At 43.3% G+C, this 23,818-nt stretch overlaps 1 protein-coding gene across 3 annotated transcripts in view; it reads left to right on the forward strand.

Annotated features, from left to right (window-relative positions):
* Window positions 1-23,818, forward strand: part of LOC121277990 (glycoprotein endo-alpha-1,2-mannosidase-like) — a 51,025-nt gene that overhangs the window by 17,051 nt on the left and 10,156 nt on the right. For all 3 annotated transcript variants that reach the window (XM_041187956.1, XM_041187955.1, XM_041187957.1), the window contains one exon: window positions 15,235-15,308. In XM_041187956.1, the coding sequence (XP_041043890.1) occupies window positions 15,235-15,308 (74 nt within the window). The remainder of the gene's footprint in view (window positions 1-15,234; window positions 15,309-23,818) is intronic.

Below are 23,818 nucleotides of genomic sequence, written 5' to 3' on the forward strand. Positions count from 1 at the left end.
GCACTGAGGGCCATCAGCAGCAGCAGAATTGTACCCAAACACAATTTGTAACCTCATGGCTTGGCATATCCCCCACTCTACTATTACCATTAAGCCAGGGGATCAATGCTAGTTTAATGAAAAGAGCAGGAGGGCATTCCAGGAGCAGCTCCAGGCATACCTAAAAATGAGGTGTCAATCTGGTGAAGCTATAACATAGGACTACACAGCATAAGCAGCAAGTGATAGACAGGGCTAAGCGATCCCACAACCAACGGATCAGATCTAAGCTTTCCAGTCCTGCCACATCCAGTGGTGAATGGTGGTGGACAATTAAGTAACTCACTGGAGGAGGAGGCTCCACAAATATCCCCATCCACAATGATGGAGAAGCCCAGCACATTGATGCAAAAGAAAAGGCTGAAGCGTTTGCCACAATCTTCAGCCAGAAGTACCGAGTGGATGATCCATCTCTGCCTCCTCCAGAGGTCCCCAGCATCATAGATGCCAGTCTCCAGCCAATTCGCTTCACTCCACGTGATATCAGGAAATGGCTGAAGGCACTGGACACTGCAATGTCTATGGGCCCTGACAATATTCTGGCAATAGTACTGAAGACTTGTGCTCCAGAACTTGCCGAGCTCCCTAACCAAATTGTTCCAGTACAGCTACAACGCTGGCATCTACCTGGCTAAGTGGAAAATTGCCCCAGTTTTGTCTTGTACACAAAGCAGGACAAATCCAACCCGGTCAATTACGGCCCCATCAGTCTACTCTCAATCATGAGTAAAGTAATGGAAGAGGCCATCAACAGTGCTATCAAGCGGCACTTGCTTAGCAATAACCTGCCCACTGGCACCCAGTTTGGGTTCTACCAGGGCTGCCCAGCTCCTGACCTTATAGCCTCGGTTCAAACATGGACAAAAGAGCTGAGCCCATGAGCTGAAGTGAGAGTGACTGCCCTTGACACCAAGGCAGCATTTGACAGAGTGACATCAAAGAACAAAACTGGAGTCAATAGGAATCAGGGAAAACTCTCCACTGGTTGGAGTCATACCCAGCACAAAGGAAGATGGGTGTAGTTGTTGGTCAGTCATCTCAGCTCTGGTACATCGCTTCAGGAGTTCCTCAGGGTAGTGTCCTTGGCTCAACAATCTTCAGCTGCTTCATCAATGACCTTCCTCCCATCTTAAGGTCAGAAGTGGGGATGTTTGCTGATGATTGCACAATGTTCACCATTCGTGACTCCTCCGACACTGAAGTAGTCTACTTAAATGCAGCACGAGCTGGACAATATCCAGGCTTGGGCTGACAAGTAGTAAGGAATATTTGCACCACAAGTGTCAGGCAGTGACCATCTCCATCAAGAGAGAATCCAACCATCGCCCTTTGATGTCCAATGGCATTACCATCACTCAATTCCCACACTATCAACATCCTGGGGGTTTCCTTTGATCAGAAACTGAACTGGACTGGCCATATAAGTACTGTGTCTACAAGAGCAGGTCAGAGGCTGGGAATCTTGCAATGGGTAAATCACCTGATTCCGCAAAGCCTGTCCACCACCTACAAAGCACAAGTGAGGAATGATGGAAAGCTCCCCGTTTGCCTGGATGAGTGTAGCTCCCACAGCACTCAAGAAGCTTGACACCGTCCAGGACAAAGCCTGCTTGATTGGCACCACATCCACAAATATTCACTCTTTTCACCACTGATGCACAGTAGCGGCAGTGTGTACCATCTACAAGATGCATTGCAGGAATTCACCAAGGCTCCTTTGACAATGCCTTCCAAACCCACAACGCCTACTTTCTAGAAGGACAAGGGCAGCAGACAAATGGGAACCTCACCACCTAGAAGTTCCCTTCCAAGCCATTCACCATCCTGACTTGGAATTATATCGCTGTTTCTTCACCGTCACTGGGCCAAAATCCTGGAACTCCCTTCCTAACAGCACTGTGGGTGTACCTACACCACAGAGACTGCAGCAGTCCAAGAAGGCAGCTCACCACCACCTTTTCAAGGGCAACTAGGGATGGGCAATAAATGTTGGCCCAGTCTGAAGCCCACATCCCATGAATGAATTAAAAAATATATATTTTCTATTGTTTGCATATTATTTGGCAAACCTTGCATTTAGGGTATCTTCCGTGTTCTCAGGAATCCAAAGCAATTTAAAACCAATGAATTGCTTTTGAAATGCAGCCACTGTTATTTAGGAGCCTGTGACAGCTCTCCCAATTTTGGCACTAACCCCCAAGATGTTAACAATGAGGACTTTGCAGGATCGACAAGGCTGAGATTGCTGTTGTCATTTCCAGTGCCTAGTTTGCTTGTCGGGTGTCCATCCGGTTTCATTCCTTTTTGACTTTGTAACGGTTTGATACAACTGGCTTACTAGGTCATTTCAGAGTGTATTTAAGTCAACCACATTACTGTTGGTCTGGAATCACCAGTAGGCCAGACCAGGTAAGGACGGCAGATTTCCTTCCCTATGGAAGCTAGTGAACTAGATGGGTTTTTACAAATATCGACAATGGTTTCACGGGCATCATTAGACTTTTAATTCCAAATTTTTATCGAATTCACATTTCACCATCTGCCATGGTGGGATTTGAACCTGACCCCAGGGTTCCTCAGGGTTGAGTTCCTAGGCCCAACCGTCTTCAGTTGCTTCGTTGATGATTTTCCTTCCACCATATGGTCAGAAGTGGGGATGTTTGCCTGAATCCCCTACAATCCACATCCTGGGGGTTAACATTGACCAGAAACTGAACTGGACTAGCCATATAAATACTGTGCTACAAGAGCAGGTCAGAGGCTAGGAATCCTGCAGCAAGTAATTCGACTCTTGAATCTGTCCTCCATCTACAAGGCACAAGTCAAGATTGTGATGGAATAGTCTCCACTTTCCTGGATGAATGCAGTTCCAACAACATTCAAGAAGCTTGACACCATCCAGGACAAAGCAGCCCACTTGATTTGTACCCCATCCACAAACATTTCCCCATCCATCACCGGCACACAGTGGCGGCAGTGTGTACCATCTGCAAGATGTACTGCAGGAACTCACCAAGGTTCCTTTAAACAGCACCTTCCAAGCCCACAACTACCATTTTGGAAGGACCAGGGCAGAAGACAGATGGCCATACCACCACGTGGAAGTTTCCCTCCAAGCCACTCACCATCCTTACTTGGAAATATATCGCCGTTCCTTCATTGTCGCTGTGTCAAAATCCTGGAACTGCCTACCTCCCTAACAGCACTGTGGGTGTACCTACGCCACATGGACTGCATCGGTTCAAGAAGGCAACTTACCACCACCACCTCGAGGGCAATCGGGAATGAGCAATAAATGCTGGCCTAGCAAGCAATGCTCATATCCCATGGACGAATAAAAAATAATTCTCTTAGCAACGTTTTTCAAATTCAGGGACCAAGGGGCTATGAGTCGGCCTAGCTGAATTCTGGCCTTCAGTGCTTAGTTTCTTGTAGGATAGCATTCTAAAATTGATTTTCAATTCAGTGACATTGTGAATAGGTAATAGGAACAGAACCTCACTTCTAATCTGGGTTACTTGACCGTGTTTGAAGCAAAAAGTGGTTTTCGCCATGGGGCACCATTGTGTCCCACACATCATCCACATACCATTTGTCATGATACAATAGACTCCTTGGCCTATGTACACATGTTGATTTTTTTGACCTCATTTGCCAATTCTGCAAACCCATTTTGCAAGTTGGTGATTGATCTAAGGTGAACCCTCAAGCTGGTTTCCTTAGGTTTCTCAAGTCACAATTACACTTGAAAACTCCATCTTTTTCTGTGCAACATTCAAGGTTTGAACAATCCCAAGTGTATCCTCGATTTAATCAAAGCAGTTGGGTGTGTAATATGAGATATGTGGATCCGTCATAAGTACCAATGGAGTCTACTTTGTAGAAGGCGGCACTGAATGGGATGTCTAAGATTGGCAGCCATAGTACAACAGGCAGTCCAGTTCCACGCTGGTATTTTCCATCTCTCTCTCTCTACCAGGTAGAATAACCCAAGTTGTTGAGCATTTTCCACACTACCTCTTCCCCCGAACCATATTTTGATCATGGTATCATTAACAGAAATTAGAATGATTACTTTCAATGTCCTCCAGTATTCTCTGTACCCGATTTAGCATGTAACTCCCATTGATGGAACATAGTCTTAGCTGTATCCTTTTCTGTCTAATGTTTGTCCCAGATTATGCTGTTCATAGTGTGCTGAATTTATTGGTAAAGGACTACTTCACTGCGAGTCCGTTAACTCTATCCGTGACCCAATCACAGTTGTTACCAGAGACAGTCATGTCATAGTAGTTACATTGACGGCCAGCAAAACTGACAAAATTACCCTGGTTACATAGTTCCTTGGAGGGCAGCATTGGTTCCGGGGTTTCCATCCTTGTTCGTAAGATGTTGATGCTTGAGAAGTTCAGGCAGACCATGGGTATCTGGATGCAGAGCATCAGAATATATGTCTGTAATAAAACAAAGTGTAATATTTACTCTTTCACGGTTTTTAACTGATTAATGTTGCACCATTTCCTATCTTTACGTTTGCCTTTCACAGTGGTAACATGTTAGCCCATTGAGTGGGGTAATCTGTACTCAACTTTTTCAACATTGTAAAGTTCTGTTTCCTCTTTCTATGACTCCAGAAGACTCTGGGTGGTGGCTATTGTGAAATTTGTGCGTAATTCCCAATAGCTTTTGCATTTTGGTAAAAATTCCTTGTGTAAAATGAGTGAGCCTTGGTCACTTTCCTCTTGCAATGATAGTCCCCACTTAATTTACCTCAATCAATAAAATTTTCTTGCAATTTGAATAAGTACTGGTATACGGGTATGAAACTGAGTCCTTTGTTGAATACTGAACGTTCAGCATCAAGGGGAAGATGAATACACAGCGAGGGGCAGGGATTAGAAGATGGGGTGGGGCCAGAGGCATTGGAAGGGGTGGAGGGTCCTGGGATAGGCATTGGTATCAATGAGTTGTTGGAGCTTGCATTCCTTAGCACCTGAAGAAGAGACAAAGTTTCTTGTCAAGGTGTTGGATGAGACGAAGAATAAAATGGAACTGGGGACAAGGACAGCTTTGAGACGGTGAGTTGGTGCTGCTGGAGGGAGAAGTTGAGTGTGTTCATTTGGCGGCGCATGGCACTCAGTTGGATTTCAGGATGTGGCGAGAACAGCAGTCTGAGGAGCATTATATGTCCCAGAGATACCTGTAATGCTGGGTGGATTCGAAACATGAGGGATGGAACTTCAGCTGGAATCCACGTGGGATAAGCCGGAGGTGGAGACGGTTACTGAGGAAGGAAATATGGCATTGAAAGTGAGTTTTGGTAAACACCTTGTCAAACACCTCTCTGAAGAAGAGTCATAAGGACTCGAAACGTTAACTCTGTTTTTGTTCTCTCCATAGATGCACTTAGACCTGAGTTTTTCCAGCATTTTCTGTTTTTGTTTCAGATTTCCAGCATCTGTAGTATTTTTTTTTTATATAAGACGTTTGGGATAAGAGGGGCTTTTTCAGGATGACAACCTGTAACTAGTGGAGTCCCGCAGGGATCAGTACTGGGGCTTCAATTATTTACAATATATATTAATGACTTAAATGAGAAGTGAATGTACCACTGCCAAGTTTGCAGATGATGCAAAAATAGGTGGGAAGCCAAGTGGTGAGGATGACACAAGTTATGACACCAGGGATATAGACAGGTTAAGTGAACGGACAAAAACTTGGCACATGGAATATAATGTGGGAAAATGTGAGATTAAGCATTTTGACAGGAAGAATTGAGGAGCTGAATATTATTTAATTGAAAGATGGCAGAAAGCTGCAGCACAGAGGGATTTGGGAGTCCTTGTGCATGAATTCCAAAAAGCTAATATACAAGTTCAACAGATAATAGGGAAGGCAAATGGAATGTTGGTCTTTATTTCAAAGGGAATGGAGTATAAAAATAGGGAAGTCTTGCTAAAAGTATATAAGGCACTAGTTGGGCCGCACCTAGAATACTGTGAGCAATTATGCCCCCCCCCCCCCACTTATCTAAGGAAAGATATACTGGCATTGGCAGCAGTCCAGAGAAGGTTGATCCTAGGTATGGAGGGATTTTCTTATGAGGAGAGGTTGAGTAGGTTGGGCCTGTACTTGTTGGAGTTTAGGAGAATGAGAGGCGACCTTATTGAAATATATAAGATTCTAAGTGGTTTGTTTCCCCTTGTGGGAGAGTCTAGGACCAGAGGGCATAGTCACAGAGCAAGGGGTTGCCCATTTAAGACTGAGATGAGAAGGAACTTCTCTAAGAGGGTGGTGAATCTGTGGAATTATTTACTGTAGAGGCTGGGTCGTATATTCAAAGCTGAGATAAACAGATTAATCATCAGTAAGGGAATCAAGGGTTATGGGGAAAAGGCAGGAAAGTGGAGATGAGCATTATCAAACCAGCCAAGATCTCATTAAATGGTGGAGCAGACTCGATGGGCTGAATGGCCTACATCTGCTACATCTTATGGTGTTGTTAATTCTAAGTTATTTACATGTAAGTATTAATGTCTTCTCTATCAAATCAAATGGATTTTAACGATCCTCCAGCTCACGTTCTCTTTCTTTTTGAAACATTATCCAATTTGTGGATATTTCTTAAGGTATCATTACTCCCCAACCTTCATTTGTCCCAACCCAAAATTCCTTTTACTTTTATTTTAACTTGACTCCCTCTGATCATTACCAGCTTAATTGTCTTAGTCAGTTTCTCTATGGTCTTAAACATTTTTAAAACAATGTTTGTTTTACTCTTCCAGCCATATTAACCATCTCATGTCACACTGTTTGTCAAGTAGCTGAGCATATCAGAGACCCGTTGTTCAGTGCAGTTGCACCATGTACTGTTACTTGACAAGTTCCGAATCACTCCTGCACACTGCACCAATGTCCCAATTTCTTCTTTAATCCTCTGGTGTTTCACATTCATAAATCATCTTCACACGTTTTGCTATTTGTTGTTTGTGGCCTCTAGTGATTTTTTAAACTAAATTTTCTATTTGGGCAGTGTTCTTTCTACTACACGCCACCTCTTCATGCTTGGTGGTAATCTCTCTGCCGTCCCACAAATCTTTGTTTTGCATTTTGGAGGGTTTATCAGGTCTGTAGGGATCGTGCTGTGTATTTTGCCAATCAGCTTAAACTGGGATTTAATCGTCTTTAAAAGGACGAGCCATTCGATAATTCTTTCTGACTTTCTGGTAATCTTAAGATCAAAGGGGGAGGTCTGACCCACCCCCCTGACCTTGGACCCTGGCTTGAAGAAAAGACAACACTGCACTGGACTCTTCCTTAGATAACGCCTGTTTAATCTCATCTTCCCCCAATTTAGAAAACATCAATTTAATAAAATACTGTTGTGGATCTTTTTGTGAATTTTGATGATTATGCTGCAATCATCTGATTTCTTGAGGGATACAGATGATGTGATTTATTCCAACAATTTCTTTCATAATGGCCTATTTTACCACAGTGGTAACAAGATGTACCAGGGATTTGCTGTGCAAGTGGGTAGTAGCCTGACTTTGCAATTTTTAGTCCCTGTACTGCTGCAACACCCTTCCTGGCAGTAGGTGGCATTTAGAATAGGAGCAGAAGTAGCTCATTTGAACCTGCTCCGCCATTCAATATGATCATGGCTGATACTCTATCTCATACTGTACTCCTGCTTTTTAGGTTTTAGGCTGCTTTTTTGGTCCTTTTTAGACTGTTCTTTAAAGATTCTCATACGGACACCAGGGCTTCAACTGCATTAGTTTCAACCTGACACCAGAGGTCAGTTGGTCAAGTCACGTATGCCAAGGCACTTCGGTCTTTAGGATGTGACTGCCTTAAGAATATGCTTTTAAAGTTGGACTAGATCTTTCGTCCTGCTACAGTCCTGGGGGTACATGCTGAGAGTGTTCATATAAATTTCATATGTTCATATAAATTCTTTAATACAGGCTTGTATTTCAGCGTGAGAGAGATAGAGGGGCAGACTGCTCCTTCTCAATTACTGTTTGACATTCTGATCTCTAGCAGTTATTCCATCACTACAGCAACAGCTTTTTCCTCTGATTGCTCTAAGGGGTGTAAAGAGTATAAGGCTGGGGGGGGTGGGGTGTGGGGCGGGGGGTAGAAGTGGTAGGAGGTGCTGATGGGACAAGGGAAACCTGTGTTTTCAAACATTTCCCTTTCGATCCGAGTCATTTCAACTGGTGGCAGTGGGTCTTGCTCCACCCAATCCGACACACATGCCTCAGGTTCTAATGAAAAACCTGGAAGTGGATTTCCTTGACTAATCGCAGCAACAAAAGCACCTTGTTTTTCCAACCTTCCTTCTAACTCATATATATCTTTAATTGACAGAGTGGTCTCCCATTTCCGTCAAACGCTCGCCAGTAGCACCCCTTGCATCTTGTAGTTCTGATTTAAGATTCAACCCCTCGCTCAACTCGAACGAGTTTTTGTTTACATTCCTTTGTATCAGCAGTTGCTAAATTAGCAGAGGCACTAATATGTCCTTGCTCAATAAAAGGTCATTAGGACCTTGGCTCAATAAAAATGTAATATGGTCAGGATCTCATTCCCAAGTCACTAACCAGGAGTTTAGATGCATTTAAATTCCATTCATTTCGTTTCTTAATACTTTTTAATATTAAATGGAGCTCCTTTACTTTAGCTAACAGCTATTCTAACTCCAAGATTCTTTAATATTTACTGTGCGTGGTCTTGTCACCCTTGGTCCTACAATAGTGTACACTATGCCAGGAGGACCAGAGCTTTCACCTTCCTCCACGTTTTAATATCGACTTTATCTTCAATAAAAGCGATAACACAATGAAATCGGACACGGTTACCCGTTAACAAACATTCTGACTGCAATAACTCAAGCTCATCACTGGATCCCTGATTCATCTTCACATTGTACTGGGAGGATATGTAACGCTTCATCTTAATGTCTGTAATTGTGAGTAAACTTTTTTTAACATGCAGCTGTTCACTTTGTTAATTTTAACTTTTTAACTGTTACCAACTGGAGGTTCAGCCTTTAGTCTTGTCCTGCAGGCCATGGTCACCACTGTTGCTGATAATTTATGGGCTAACAAAATGGCTTCTCCAAACCTTCACTTTATACCCTCAACTCATATTGTCTTATCTTGAATTAGCCTAACTGTTTAAACAATAAACGGTTAACTTAACTGTCTGCTAATTTATAATTGGTTCCTAACACGTGAGCATTTCCCCATATGGTAGTGCATTGTGGCCACTCAATATGCTTCAGAATCTGATTTTTATATAATACTGGAATAATATCACATTGTTTATCCATTTTAATGTAACTCCCCAAGGTCATGAAGGCTTCGGCTTAACACGCCTTATCTTTCCAGATTGACTTAAGAATCATTACATTTCTCATAATGTACAATTAGTATATTTGAAATTAAAATCATGTGTTAGTTGTGTTATAAAACACAAAACATTACAGACTTTCTGTAACAATTAATATTACCAGCCTTTAAGAATATATCTGTTGATTAATTACTTATCATTCCTGGCTCGTTTCCAATTATGCAGTAACTGGTTAATTTTAAAATGTCTCCTGGATTAGTTCAAAATGGCTTCTGACCAGGCTAGTTTACTATATTAAATAACGTATTGATTCAGACTACAAAATGGTCAAGTCACACTAAAATTGTTTCAAAAACTACCAACAGTGGGGTAACTCAATGAAGGCTGAAAGTACAAAAGTGAGAGATGGCCTTGGCTCTTAAGTTCATGATATAGAATCAGTTTGTGTAGAGATAAGAAATAGCGAAGGTAAAAAGTCAAAGTGGGAGTAGTTTACAATAAACTAATAGTATCTGCACTATAGGATGAGAAATAATGGGGGCTTATGAGAAATGTAAAATTAAAATCATGGATGATTTTAATCTACATATAGATTGAACGAATCAGATTGGTAAAGGTAGCCTGGAAAATTAGTTCATAGTGTTTTCGGGGCAGTTTCTTGAAGCAACAATTTCTAGATCCAACCAGAGAGACTACCAGAGATTGGCATTTAGGAACCTATCAGTGATGTAAAGGGATTTGGTGATAGTGTGGGAAAAAGGCATTGAAATGGATGATCAGCCGTGATTATTTTGAATGGTAGAACAGGATCGATGGGCTGAATGGCCTACTCCTCTTATGTTCCTATTCTAGACCTGGCAATGTACAATGAGCCAGGATTAATTCATGGCTTCATAGTAAAGGTGCCCCTAGGTAGCAGTCATCATAACATGGTTGAATTTCACATTCAGTTTGGGGAAGGAAGAGTGGGTCTAGGACTAGTATTTTAAACATAAATAAAGGTGATTGAGGCTTTGAAGAAAGAGATGGCTAAATTGGTCTGGGAAGTTAGGTTAAGGAATAGGTTAGTGGAGATGCAATGGAAGGCATTTGAGGAAATATTTCATTACACTCTACAAACTATGCATTCCTGTGAGAGAGACTCTAGGAGAAGGACACACTCAACCTAAATTCCAGTTGCTCGGCTGAAAATATTAACACAAATTGATGTTAATGCAGCTCATCAAGATAGTTCACTAATTAATATTAAAATATTAAAATTAAACCACCTGAGATGGTATTTTGAGATTATGGTGAATGGAAAACACTACGCATCTTGCTATCAGCAATAGCTTTGATTAATAATGATTCTTTTGCCTTGCCTTGAGTGGACTTGGGGTAATGTTGGAGAAGTTTCATTTGGTCTTTTTTTCCTGATATTGCAACCACCTTGGGTTTGAGTGCAGATGTCTTTTTGTGCAACTCTGAAAATTTTGACCAGCTTCTAATGGAGTTAACTCGCAATTTTAAAAGGAATGAATAGATGAAAAAAGATCAGTTAGAATCAATTTCTTATTTTCAAACCAGCAGTCTGTCTATCTGTAAAACATACAAAGTGGAAAATACAATCAACTATTTGTCAGGAATCATGTAAATTTCATGTCATTAACCTTATTTTAATTTCTGCAAGGTTTTTTAATTTATGACTTATTAAACAAATTTTCCCTGGAATTTCTGGCTTATAAACATTTCAGAAGACCAACCAAGTGGACAAAAGAACTAATTCTGTTTTGGTGTTTATTATACAATTTCAAAAACAATTTATTAACAAACTGAAACAGGTACCTCAGTTATCATTATACATTTCTGGAATGGTTGTTGAGAAATGTAGTTTGAAAAATCAGAAAAAAAATCATTTGCAACATAAAGCATATTTTTATTATTATTTAAAGTGAAGTTAAACTGCATACCAGTGACTTTTGTTGGCTATTAATCTTACAGCCGTTATTTTGATTTTACGTCCTACAACTTTAAAGCCATTTTCAAATGAATTGATTTAAGTTCATTTTAATTAAAAACTGGTGACTGTTTCCATCTAGTGGACAACAATGGAACAACATTGCAGTAAAAAAACAGACTAAAGCAGATTTATGTATCCTGAGCGGAAGTGTGGTGCTTGAAACAAATTAATTTTACGGAATAGCAACAAGCTGTATTCTGGAGGGTACACCTAAGGCTTGGAATTGTCTATTTGGACCTATTTCAAAGCATACCAATTTAGACCTTTAATAAAACTGCAGGCATGGTTAATCATTTTTAAAGATGAAAGTAAGGTTTCTTTTTTAGTGTGCTGTATTTGACCTGTTAAGATTTCTGAGAAACGGTATGTTTGAACTAGATTGGTGTGACTCAGGTTTTTCAACAAATTTTTATGTACAAAATCCAAAATGTCAATTTTATTAACACATTTTGCCAAATTGTCAATATAACTTCATTTTTTGTGTTTTGATATTCACTTACATCATTTAGACTATGGGAAGAATAATGTTTTATGTATCCTGAAGACCGTAAAGGTTGTAAGGAAGCTAACACTGACCCAGATTTCGCTCGAGTGGAGCATTGAGTAGGAAATAATTCTGTAAGTGGCACACTCAGGCCTTGTGTAACTATTTAAATTCTGCTTTAAAAAGGTCCCACACTAAACTTTCTGATTTTTTGCGCAACCTTCACCCACAGTATGCAGTTTGTCCTTATAAACTGGGCACACAATGATCCTGTACTGGTCAAGTAGGCTTCTCACAGACAGATGTGTGGCTTCCACTGAGGGTAGGGGTTTTATTTTCTGAATTTTGGCCTATGCATTAGTTAGTTTGAAGTGTTTATATTTTAAAATTTTCCTTTTTATTAAACTTGTATTTAAATTGCATTAGCAATGGGCTTTTCTCTTTGGAAGCTCCAAAAGAACAAAGAATTTATGACGATTAGTGAATGCAGTGCATTGATACCTGAGGCATTTTGCCCACACCAGTCACCACCTGGGGACCTAAGTTTAAAAATCCCTGGTACATGTTTGAAGCCTGCACTATACAAGACTGGTGATATTGTTCTCTAATAGAGTGCTTGTGATTAGTACCATTTGCTGTCGGATAATCTACAGACATCTGAAATGGGATGAAGCTGGTGTGCTGCCTGATACTTTCAAATAGGAGACATCTTCAATATCAAATACACAGGTGCGGAGCATACAATCAGGGGAAATGACAATAACTGTTTGCAAAGGACAAACTGAAAAGAAGGCATCAGCTGGCCAGGATGAGCAACTTTTACCAAGTGGTAAAATTATCTTAAGAGGAAAGAGCCATAGAACTTGGGGTCTTCGTATCAGCACCGTGGCTTTGTTGAAAGGGGATTTGCATTCAGTTACTGATCAGGTGATATTTTATCACAAATATCATGCATGTAATTGACTGCTATGCAGGAAGCAGTTGTGATTCCTTTGTTGCACAGCGTTCATGTTATTTGAAAGAGGCAAAACTAAGTAGTTAGCTCTTGGGAGAATAGGACTTTTTTCCCCTGTACCTATGACAGATGGGTCTATTTAGAAACTCCAAGCAGCAAACAGGCATCTCAACCTGGACATCTGAGAATGTGTGTGCTGCTCCTTGGCTGTTTTCTCCAATTTGAAGAAAGGTGTATCAGGCAACTTTTGGCAGTGTGACACTGGAAAGAGTAATGGTTGTGCATGTTAAGACGGTGCAGCAGTAATGGGCTCCACAAATATTTTCAGCAGTGAAGAACACCCTTCTTGCCCCTGATACCTTTGTTTGGAATTAGGTATGAGGTGATGTCATTGATTCAATTGGAGATCATCGTGCAGCTTACAGCTATGGTTTTGTTGGAGGTAGATCTTCAGCCACAGGAAAGGCCACAATCCTTTGAGGGACCCCCAAACCTTTACCAACAAAAGCAGTTGCTTGCATGTCCTCAGCCGCACCATTTTGAACAAATGCCAAAGTTTTCTGTCATCATCACAAACTTGGCCTTTAATGATAAGCAGCTGCTTATTGTTAGATTTTTCATTCCCAGCCAAATGCACTACAGGCCAATTTCTCTAGATAAGCTTTTCATGTGTTTTTGGCAGATCAAATTGGGGGAGGAGCTGGAGGAGGAACTCTAACCAGAAAATTCAATATGGTCCATCTTCAAAGCTGCCAGTGTGCATGATTGTGCCATGGCCAAAGGGCTGGCCATTTTTACCATTACTGGGAAAGCAGTGCTTAGAACTAAATATTTAAGCAGTGATGACGATCAAGTTGACAGATGCTTAAAATTGATTTTTACTGATTACCACAGATAATAAATCTGTACAGGCTAGTGGGTGATTGCTGATCACAATACCAGCAGGACAGATCTGGATCAGAGAATATGTTGGATTGATTGATGTTTCAATTGAGTTCAATAATAATGTGTATAACATAAATATGCCCTAAGGAGAGGCTAGATAAACACATGAGGGATAAAGTTATGCTCATAGGGTTAGATGAAGAAAAGTGGGAGAAGGCACATATGATAGATTGGGGCCAAGTGGTCTTCTTCTACACTTTAAACTCTGGCCTCAATATTATCCTGGAGGTGTATTCAGTGCGGGGGAGGATTTATGGCCAGGAAGCCTGGATTTCCTGAGCATTACAGGTGGGAAACCTGGGAAAAGAAGACAGCAGATAGGGAGAAATTGCTGTCAGGATTCTGGTAGGATAGGAGGTTGTGGGGGTGGTGTGGGTATGGTGGAGACTGGAGGAGGAAGCAGATGATAATAGTGGTGCGGAAGAGTGGAGATGGTGGTTTGACGTGAGTGGGGTGGGAACAGATAATAGTACATAAAAATAGATATCCCTGTGCAGTACTGGAGGAATGCTGCACTGCCAGAGCTGCTGATTTTTGGATGAATTGTTAAACTGAGGCTCCTGTAGCATTACCAATGAGCATGGGAGTCCATATGTGCTGACCAGTATTTACCCCTCAGCAAACATCACGAAAACAGTTTAACTGATCATTATCACATTGCTGTTTATTGGACCTTACTGGCAGCAAATTTGCTGCCACGTTTCCTACAATATAATGGTGACTGAACTTCAGAAGTACTTTGCTGAGTATTTGAGATGTCCAGTGACCATGAATGATACCATATAAATGCAAGTGTCTGGTCTTCAATGAATAGGTTTTGGAAAAACACTCCTTTCTCACCTACAAATGCTATATGTTGGCAGGCATTCTGGATCTTATATTTATCATGCTAACTTTCTTGACAGGATTTGGGTCGTGGTCTCTACTGATTTTTTTTTTTCTCTGCTTGTTTCCCCCACTTTTGCTTCTTGAACTTGACTGTTGGAATTTAGTTAGATCAGTGTTGTAACCAACAGGACAATATAAATCTGTCTTGTCTTATTATAGCATAGGTATTAAAAATATCCATTAAAACTTGCATAATATGTAATATAGAACTTGTTTGTCATTAAGTGATCCTGATGTATAGCATCTAATTTATTTTTAACTATTTTATTCAGTTTCCGAAGTGCCTTTGCAATCATTCAATTTTTTGTATAATTACACATTTTTAAGCATCAACATTCATTGATCATTCTTCATGAGACTGCCAAGAGTAATCATTGTGTTTTAGAGTTGAATGACACCAATCCAAAAAGCTGCAAGGCAAGTTAGAAACCATTCTAACCTAAGGGGGTTATTTAATAATTTCACTCTAGAGTTGAACACTGCTGCATTGTGATGTGGATTTGTAATTATACTGAAATAAAAATTGACTAGGCCTCTAATGGTTGTGATCTTTTATTTTCAAAGGTCACCTTCCACATTGAGCCATATGAAGGGAGAGAAAACACTTTGTACAGTAATTTGAAGTACATTGTTGACAAGTGAGTTTTTCCCGATCAGCATTTTTAAAATCTTGGTGATTACTGTAATTTTTCATGTAACTCGTCTGTCTCTTTTAAAAACGTGTATAATGATTGTCTTTTTAGAACACTGTATGACAACATAGTAAATCAAATATTAACAGTTTACTGTTTTAATTTGCATTCAAAAGCCTGAAGGTCCCTTGACACTGTTTTATTGCTGAAAAAGGCACATATTGTTGAAGCTTTTTGCCTTGCACTCATTGGGACAATTCACAAGATTACCAGGTGTAAAGGTAACAGCAATTTGTGTCCATTGCACAAATGACTAATGTGATATATGAATTTCAGTGTCAGTGTGTTGCTAGGTATGTAGGCCGTACATCCCAAAGACTGGTGGGAAGTATCAGACAGTATGTCCTTTCGGCTGTCTGCAACAGGTGAGGTACTGAACGTACCCAACTAAAACTCAAAACGCTGTCCAACTTAAAGTGTGATTCTACAATTGGACAACGTTTGATAAACAACCCTGAGTGTGCTAAGAATTACACTGACAACCAATTTAAGACTATCAGTTGGGCTTGCGGTGTGGCTCGCTTACATATGCTTAAAGCTACATATATTAATGCACAGGGCCCTTTTGCAGACAGAACATGTACACATTGCGCCTGTTTCAACTGAACAAAATAGGCAACAGCTAGTCTATGAAAAAACTCAGCAGGTCTGGCAGCATCGGTGGAGAAGAAAAAAGTTGACGTTTCGAGTCCTCATGACCCTTCAACAGAACTAGGTGAATCCAAGGAAGGGGTTATATTTCATCCCTTCCTTGGATTCACCTAGTTCTGTTGAAGGGTCATGAGGACTCGAAACATCAACTCTCTTCTTCTCCGCCGATGCTGCCAGGCCTGCTGAGTTTTTCCAGGTAATTCTGTTTTTGTTTTGGATTTCCAGCATCCGCAGTTTTTTGTTTTTATTTTTGTTTTTAACAGCTAGTCTATGGTTCATTTCCCAGGTCATTGCCTTGACTAATCAGAGTCAACTTGCCTCGTTTGAATTTAAACAAAGTTTGGCAGCTAACTGGTAAATTCTCCATGGCAATGCCTCTACCAATCAGAGTCCACTTGCCATCCAGTCAGCAATCTTCTCATGAAGTATAAATTGTGGTTCCCTTTATATTTGGTGTTCTTGTGAATTGTCCCAATGACTTGGCATCAACATGTCTTTTTTTCAGCAATACTCAAGTTCTGTACTACCAAGTGACTAATTGACAAAGGTTTATTGTGTATTAGCATATGAAAAATTTATTGCTAAATTTGCCGATGACGCAAAGATAGCTAACGAAGTAAGTTGTGAACTGGCTATAAGGAGCCTGCAAAGAGACATAGGTTAAGTGAGTGGCCTTGAATGGAGAGATGTTTAAGAACTCTGAGGTAGTGGGGGATCTTGGTGCCTTGGCACATGAATCAGGGAAAGTTAGCACCTCGGAACAGCAAGCGATTAGGAAGGCAAATGGAATGTTGTTTATTGCAAGGGAAATAGAATATAAAAATAAGGATGTTTTGCTACAGTTGTACAGGGCATCAGTAAGCCCACATCCAGAGTACTGTGCACAGTTTTGGATTCCTTATTTAAGAAAGGATACAAATCTGTTAGCATTTAAGAGAAGGTTCTCTTGGCCGCTGATGCCATTGATTGAAGGCAGCTGGTGGAATTGAAATTCGGTTAATAAATCTGGAATTAAAAAGCTAACCTAGGTAATAGTGACCATGAAACCATTGCCAATTGTTGTAAAAAAAAACACAAACCCAGCTGGTTCTCTAATATCCTTTAAGGAAGGAAATCTGTCCTTAGCTGGTCTGGCCTACATGTGACTCCAGACCCACAGCAATATGGTTGACTCTTAACTGCCCTCTGATTTGCAAGCCACTCGGTTGTACCAAATTGCTACAAAGTCTACAAAAAGGAACAAAATCAGACGAATTACCAGGCATTGACCCAGGCATTGGAAACGACAATGGTAAACCCAGTCCTGCCAACCCTGCAAAGTTCCCTTACTAACATCCGGTGGCTTGTGCCAAAATTGGGAGAGCTGTCTCACAGACCAGTCAAGCAACAGCCTTCCATGGTCACACTCTTGGAATCGTCCTGGATCTGCACTAAGTGTGGTAGTGGGGGCTGTTGCAGTGGCAGCCTGTCATGCTGTATCATTCCAAACTTGCCACATTAATTATGCATTCCTGGGAAACATGCAGGTCTCTCATTTGCCTTCCACGCCATCACCCCACCACTTCATCATGCTGGGTGTCATATTTAAACTCCAGCCATGGGCGCACCTCAGTGCTTCCAGCCCACAACTGCTGCAGATATGGCCCTGAAAGGCAAAAGGACTATAGCCCCCAGATTTAGTAACGTGTTCCTCTAACGCCTTTTGAACGCCGCTGAGGCTCATCATGATATCTCTAACCCTGCTCTGGCCGCAGGATGAGCAGCTGCGTCACCAATCCAGCATGGGAAGTGGTCAGTGCCCATGCCCTGCAAAAGAGGGCAGCCACCCAGTGCTGCTACAGGATGAATGATCTCATCTGTTCCATCAAGGTAACTTCTCTCATCACTCTCAACTATCTCACTCTCAAACCCGTCACACATCCACAAGGATCCCTCATCTTAAGGGACAACACCACTAACTCTCTCTCACACTGTCACAACTTCCTCAGACATATCCTCTCGAGCTCGAGTCCTCATCACGTCCATAGCTCTGCTCACCACACAAACACTCCTTGCAGCGCCATGTGTCCTCCTCATACTTTCTCCATCTGTTTTCACGCAGGAGAAGCCTCCTCAGGGAGAGGTCCAAAACCGGGAGTGGAGTGGCCCACATTAGGCCCTTCACTCATTTTGAGGACCGTGCCAATGTGCTGACTGGTGAGGACATGGACCCTGCCTGTGGTGACAATGACATCAGTGGTGAACACCCACCTGAGGATCCTGCACTGCATCATCCCCCTCTCAACGCAATTGTGAGTGCTTTCTCTCCTGTTTTTGACTCTGCTGCCTTGCACTAATTATCTCTACTTCAGTTCGTAGGGAGCTCTGCCAAGCGACTGACACCCTCAGCCAGCTGGTCCCTCAGCTCTATCTATGTCCTCACCTCTAGCCAAGAGGACACCACCTCCATTGAAGAGCTGGAAAAAAGCAGCCTGGAAGACCCAGCATAGTGCTTACCCACACCATCTGCCAGCGCAAAGATGCACCTCGGTGGGACCTAGATCTAGAGCAGGCTCAGGTTCACAATCTGGTGGTCACCACACGCAGCAGGAGGATGTAGGTTCAGCCAAGCTCCCCAGCACTTGGAGGACAGCTGGCGAAGAGGTATCTGTGAGGCCAGAGTCAGACCATGAGCCTCTGGATTTGGCCTTCCAGCTCATCGTGGAGAGTCAGCAGAAGGCATGGGAACATCACACAGCTGTTGGAATCCCTTAACAGAGTGGCTCGTGAGTCAGAGGTCTACATCCACCTCTCTGCAGCAGTGCCCACATGTGCATGTGTGAAGGTCTCATGGGGAGGATGGCAGATACTATGGAGACCCTGGACCACCAAAATGCGGAGGTGCGTGCAGACCTGCATGTCATTGTGGGAGCCATGGGTGATTTCCTGCAGTGGCAACTCAAGGGGCTCCTCCAGGTGCCCCTTTCCCTTGGAGTCAGGACAGGGCTCTTGGGCACCCGAAGAGAGGAGGACTGGCAGCAGGACACCCCTGGGTCATCCACTCATGAATCTCTGAGCTGTCCACTCCCTCTGGGTCCCCTTTGCCTGTGAGCCCCTCAACCTTATCCTCTGTCATCACAGAAGGAGCTGCCGGCTCACAAGTGAATCTGGAGGGAGAAATGTGTGTGTGGCAGGGCCTTTTGGAACCTCCTGCAAGGACTCTCCCACTCACACGGATCCTTCCCATATCTTACTCCTATGAATGTCCTATGCTACCTGCTGAGGTTTGCTTTCGGTTGCTTAGCGGGGCTGACCTTCAACTCTGCCCACCTACTGATCACACTCCCATGCAGCACCTGACCTCACCCACCACGACTCCCATTTCACTTTCGATTTGGACAGCATGGTGCTAATGTTGGTGTTACTTTGCTCCCCCATCTTTACCCTCTGTCACCCATTTTCTTTCCATCGTAATTGACACCCCCCACCCCCCAACCTGCCTGGCATCACCTTCCATCTCCCCTCTGTGACTTACCAGCCACAACCCTTTTCCTTTAGGGTGACCTAGTGAATGTGCATGTTCCCTTCCATTCTAAAAATAGCACCCCCATCCACATTAACCTCCCTGACCAGTACCTTCCAACCCCCAGGACCTGTGTCTGCGCCGAGTCTCCATCAACCACTCCCACCATCCCCCTCATCATCCCGTCTATTGCTATCATCGGACCCTCACCCTCCCAGCCTACAACATCACTCTGTTCTTGGTCATTCTTAGCATTCCTTCGAACGATGCCCATCATCAGCTCACTCCCCTCAGATGGCAGTAATGGACCCATAAGATCCCTCCCTTGCATGTTCACCTGGACCCCTGCCCCCACTTAGTCCCTCCTCCTTCCTGACCCCTTCCCCCAGCCTGGCTCCCTCTTCTCTCCCCCCCACTCAATCAAGCCTGGCTCCCATATCACCCCCTCCTCCCCCCAACGCCTTCATTTCCCCTCCACCTCACCTGCTTCCCATGACACTACTTCCTCTCTCAGCCGATTCTAGGCCTACCTCTCCCGCCCCCTCGACCATCATCAGCTGTGAGCATCGACAGTGACTTTCCAACTTCCGTGAGCTGCCTCACAGCAGAGCCAGGTCCTTGAGAATCCATCCAGCACGCCAAGGGCATTCCTCCAGTTTGCCATTACTGTCGGGCTCCAGCACCTTCTGCTCCTCGAATGTCCGCAATGTGAGCAAGGTCCTGGCAGTAACCTACAAGCTGAGCAGACGATTGCAAATTGGTTTCAGGACATCATGAAATTGATTTTTGGCCTTCTTGCTATAATGTCAGCTCATGCCCAATGTCAGCGGGCACTAATGATTCTGTCCAGTGTCCGAGACACCATCACTATCCCTGGGTACGTCCTGTCCCACCGACAGAGCAGACCCAGCAGAGTTGGTGGTGAACAGTCGTGAGGGAGTTGCCCTGGGAATTCTGAACATTGACTCTGGGCTCCATGAAGTCTCACGGCATCAGGTCAAACATGGGCAAAGAAACCTCTGCTGATAACCACCTACCACCCTCCCTCAACTATTGAATCAGTACTCCTCCATGTTGAGCATCACTTAGAGGAAGCACTGAGGGTGACCAGGGCACAGAATGTACTCTGGGTGGGGTACTTAAATATTCATCGTCAAGAGTGACTCAGTAGCACCGCTATAGACTGAGCTGGCTGAGTCCTAAAATATGTAGCTGCTGGACTGGGCTTGTGGCAGATGGTGAGGGAACCAACAAGACAGAAAATATAACTTGACCACGTCCTCACCAACCTACCTGTCGCAGATGCATCTGTCCGTCGGTAGGCGTGACTGCCTCACAATCCAGGTGGAGATGAAGTCCCATCTTGACATTGAGGATACCCTCCATTTCGTTGTGTGGCATTACTATTGTGCTAAATGGGATAGATTTCAAAGAAATCTAGCAACTCAAAACTGGGCATCCAAGAAGCACTGTGGAGCATCAGCGGTGACAGCAGAATTGTACACAGCCACAATCTGTAACCTCATGGTCTGGCATGTCCCCTACTCTACCATAACCACCAAGCCAGGGGATAAACCCTGGTTCAATAAAGAGTGCAGGATGGCATGCCAGGAGCAGCACCAGGCATACCTAAAAATGAGGTGTCAACCTGGTGAAGCAACAACTCAGGACTATTTCCATGCCAAACAGCATACAATAGACAGAACTAAGTGATCCTACAACCAACAGATCATATCTAAGCTCTGCAGTCCTGCCGCATCCAGTCATGAATGGTGGTGGACAATTAAACAACTCACAGGAGGAGGCGGCTCGACAAATATCCACATCCCCAATGATTTGGTAGCTCAGCACATAGCTCAAAAGACAAGACTGAAGCATTTGCAACAATCTTCAGTCAGAAGTGCAGAGTGCATGATCCATCTCGGACTCCTGAGGCCTCCACATCACAGATACCAGTCTTCAGCCAATTTGATTCAACATGATATCAAGAAGTGGCCGAAGGCACTGGGATACTACAAAGGCTGTAACAACATTCCAGCTATAGTACTGAAGACTTGTGCTCCAGTAGTAGTTGTACCCTTAGCCATGTTGCTGTAGCACAACTACAACACTGGCATTTACCCTGAAATGTGGAAAGTTGCCCAGGTATGTTGTGTCCATAAAAAGCAACAAAAATCCAACCAGGCCAATTCCATCCCATCAGTCTACTCTTGATATTCAGCAAAGTGATGGGTGGGTGGGGGGGTGGTTGTCGACAGTGTTGTCAAGCAGCACTTCCTCAGAAACAATCTTCTCACTGATGCTCAGTTTGGATTCCACCAGGGCCAATTGGCTCCTGACCTCATTACAGGCTTGATCCAAACATGGTGTAAAGAGCTGAACTCCAGAGGTGAGAGTGACTGCCCTTGACATCAAGTCTGCATTTAACCATGTATGGAATCAAGGAGCCCTAAATAAATGGGAATTGGGGGCGGTGGGGTGGAATCTCTCCATGAGTTGGAGTCATACATAGCACAAGGGAAGATGGTCATGATTGTTGGAGGTCAATCATCTCAGTTCCTGGAGATCACTGCAGGAGTTCCACAGGGTAGTGTCCTAGGTCCAACCATCTTCAGCTGTTTCATCAATGACCTTCCCTCCATCACAAGGTCCGGAATGGGGATGTTCACTGATGCACCGTGTTCTACAACATTCGTGACTCCTCAGATACTGAGGCAGTCCGGGCCTGTATGCAGCAAGACCTAGACAACGTTCATGCTGATAAGTGGCAAGTAACATTTAAGCCGCACGAGTGCCAGGCAATGACCATTTCCAACAAGAGAGAATCTAACCATCGCCCCTTGACATTCAAAGGCATTACCATCACTGAATTCCCCACTATAAATATCCTGGGGGTTACCATTGACAAGAAATGGAACTGGATCAACCACATAAATACTGTAGCTACAAAAGTAGGTCAAAGGCTAGGTATTCTGTGGCAAATGACTCTCATCCTGATTCTCCAAAGCCTGACCACCATCTACAAGGCACAAGTGAGGAGGGTGATGGAATACTCCTACTTGCCTGTTTAGTGCAGCTCCATCAACATTCAAGAAGTTCAACACCAACCAGGACAAAGCAGTCTGCTTGGTTTTGCACCCCATCCACTCCCTCCACCACCGATGCACAGTGGCAGCAGTGTGCACCATGTACAAGATGCATTGCAGCAACTGATCAAAGCTTCTTCAACAGCATCTTGCAAACCTGCAACCTCTATGCCCTAGAAGGACAAGGGCAGGAGACACATGGGAACGCCACCACCTGGAAGTTCCCTTCCAAGCCACTCACCATCCTGACTTAGAAATATATCACTGTTCCGTCACTGGGTCAAAACTGTGGGTGTACTTACACCACATAGACTGTAATGGTTTAAGAAGGCAGCTCACCACCACCTTCTCAAGGGTAATTAGGGATGGGCAGTAAGCGCTGGCCCAGCCAGCACTGCCCACATCCAATAAATGAATAAAAAATAAAATTTTGTGCCCAAGATACTGGCAGCACTTTCTTTTTCAACTGGATCAGAGAACTTGCCATAAACATGTATTGGTGATAGTTTAATGTTTTGACGACTGCTCTCTACTCCACAATTGTAAGGTACAAAACAGGCACCCTGATTTAACCCCTCATCTGCAAACCTCCCATAACATAACGCACGCAGTACTGCATTGTAGTTTCTAATATACATTAGGGAGAATTTTGATGTCGGCGTGTGGGGGCGGGCCCACATGTAAAATGACGCATGGTGACGTTGGGCATGCATCCCAACATCACCGCGCATCCTTCTGATCTTCCGTTCTGCAGGCGTGTGGAAAGGCCATTAATAAACTAATTAAACTAATTCTTCAGGCTGCCTGTCCAACCTTAAGGTTGGCGGGCAGGCGAAGAACCCAAGTGGCCTTTGTTTTTTATGAAACCTCATCTACAGGTGGAATGAGGTTTCATGAAGGTTTTATTAAATTAATTTTTAAAAATTTGACAATTCGTAAACATGTCCTAGGTCATGTGACAGAGGGGACATGTCTGAATAATTTTAATGTCTTTTTTTCAAACTTTGAAACTGAACTTAATCTCCCCCAGGCAGCCCTGTGCATCAGGGAGATTTCTGCGCTCTTTGCGTGCTTGCATGAAAGAGCGCAGGCCCTACCCTCCCTCCTCCCCACGCAGGTAGCGCTAAGTGCTACCAGGTGTGCATCATGCTGGGCGGGCCTTAATTGCCCCACCCACATAAAATGGCGCACAGCTGATCGTGGGCGACGATCAGCTC

Source organism: Carcharodon carcharias, chromosome 5 (genome assembly GCF_017639515.1).
Source record: "Carcharodon carcharias isolate sCarCar2 chromosome 5, sCarCar2.pri, whole genome shotgun sequence".
In the NCBI taxonomy this organism is placed as follows: domain Eukaryota; kingdom Metazoa; phylum Chordata; class Chondrichthyes; order Lamniformes; family Lamnidae; genus Carcharodon; species Carcharodon carcharias.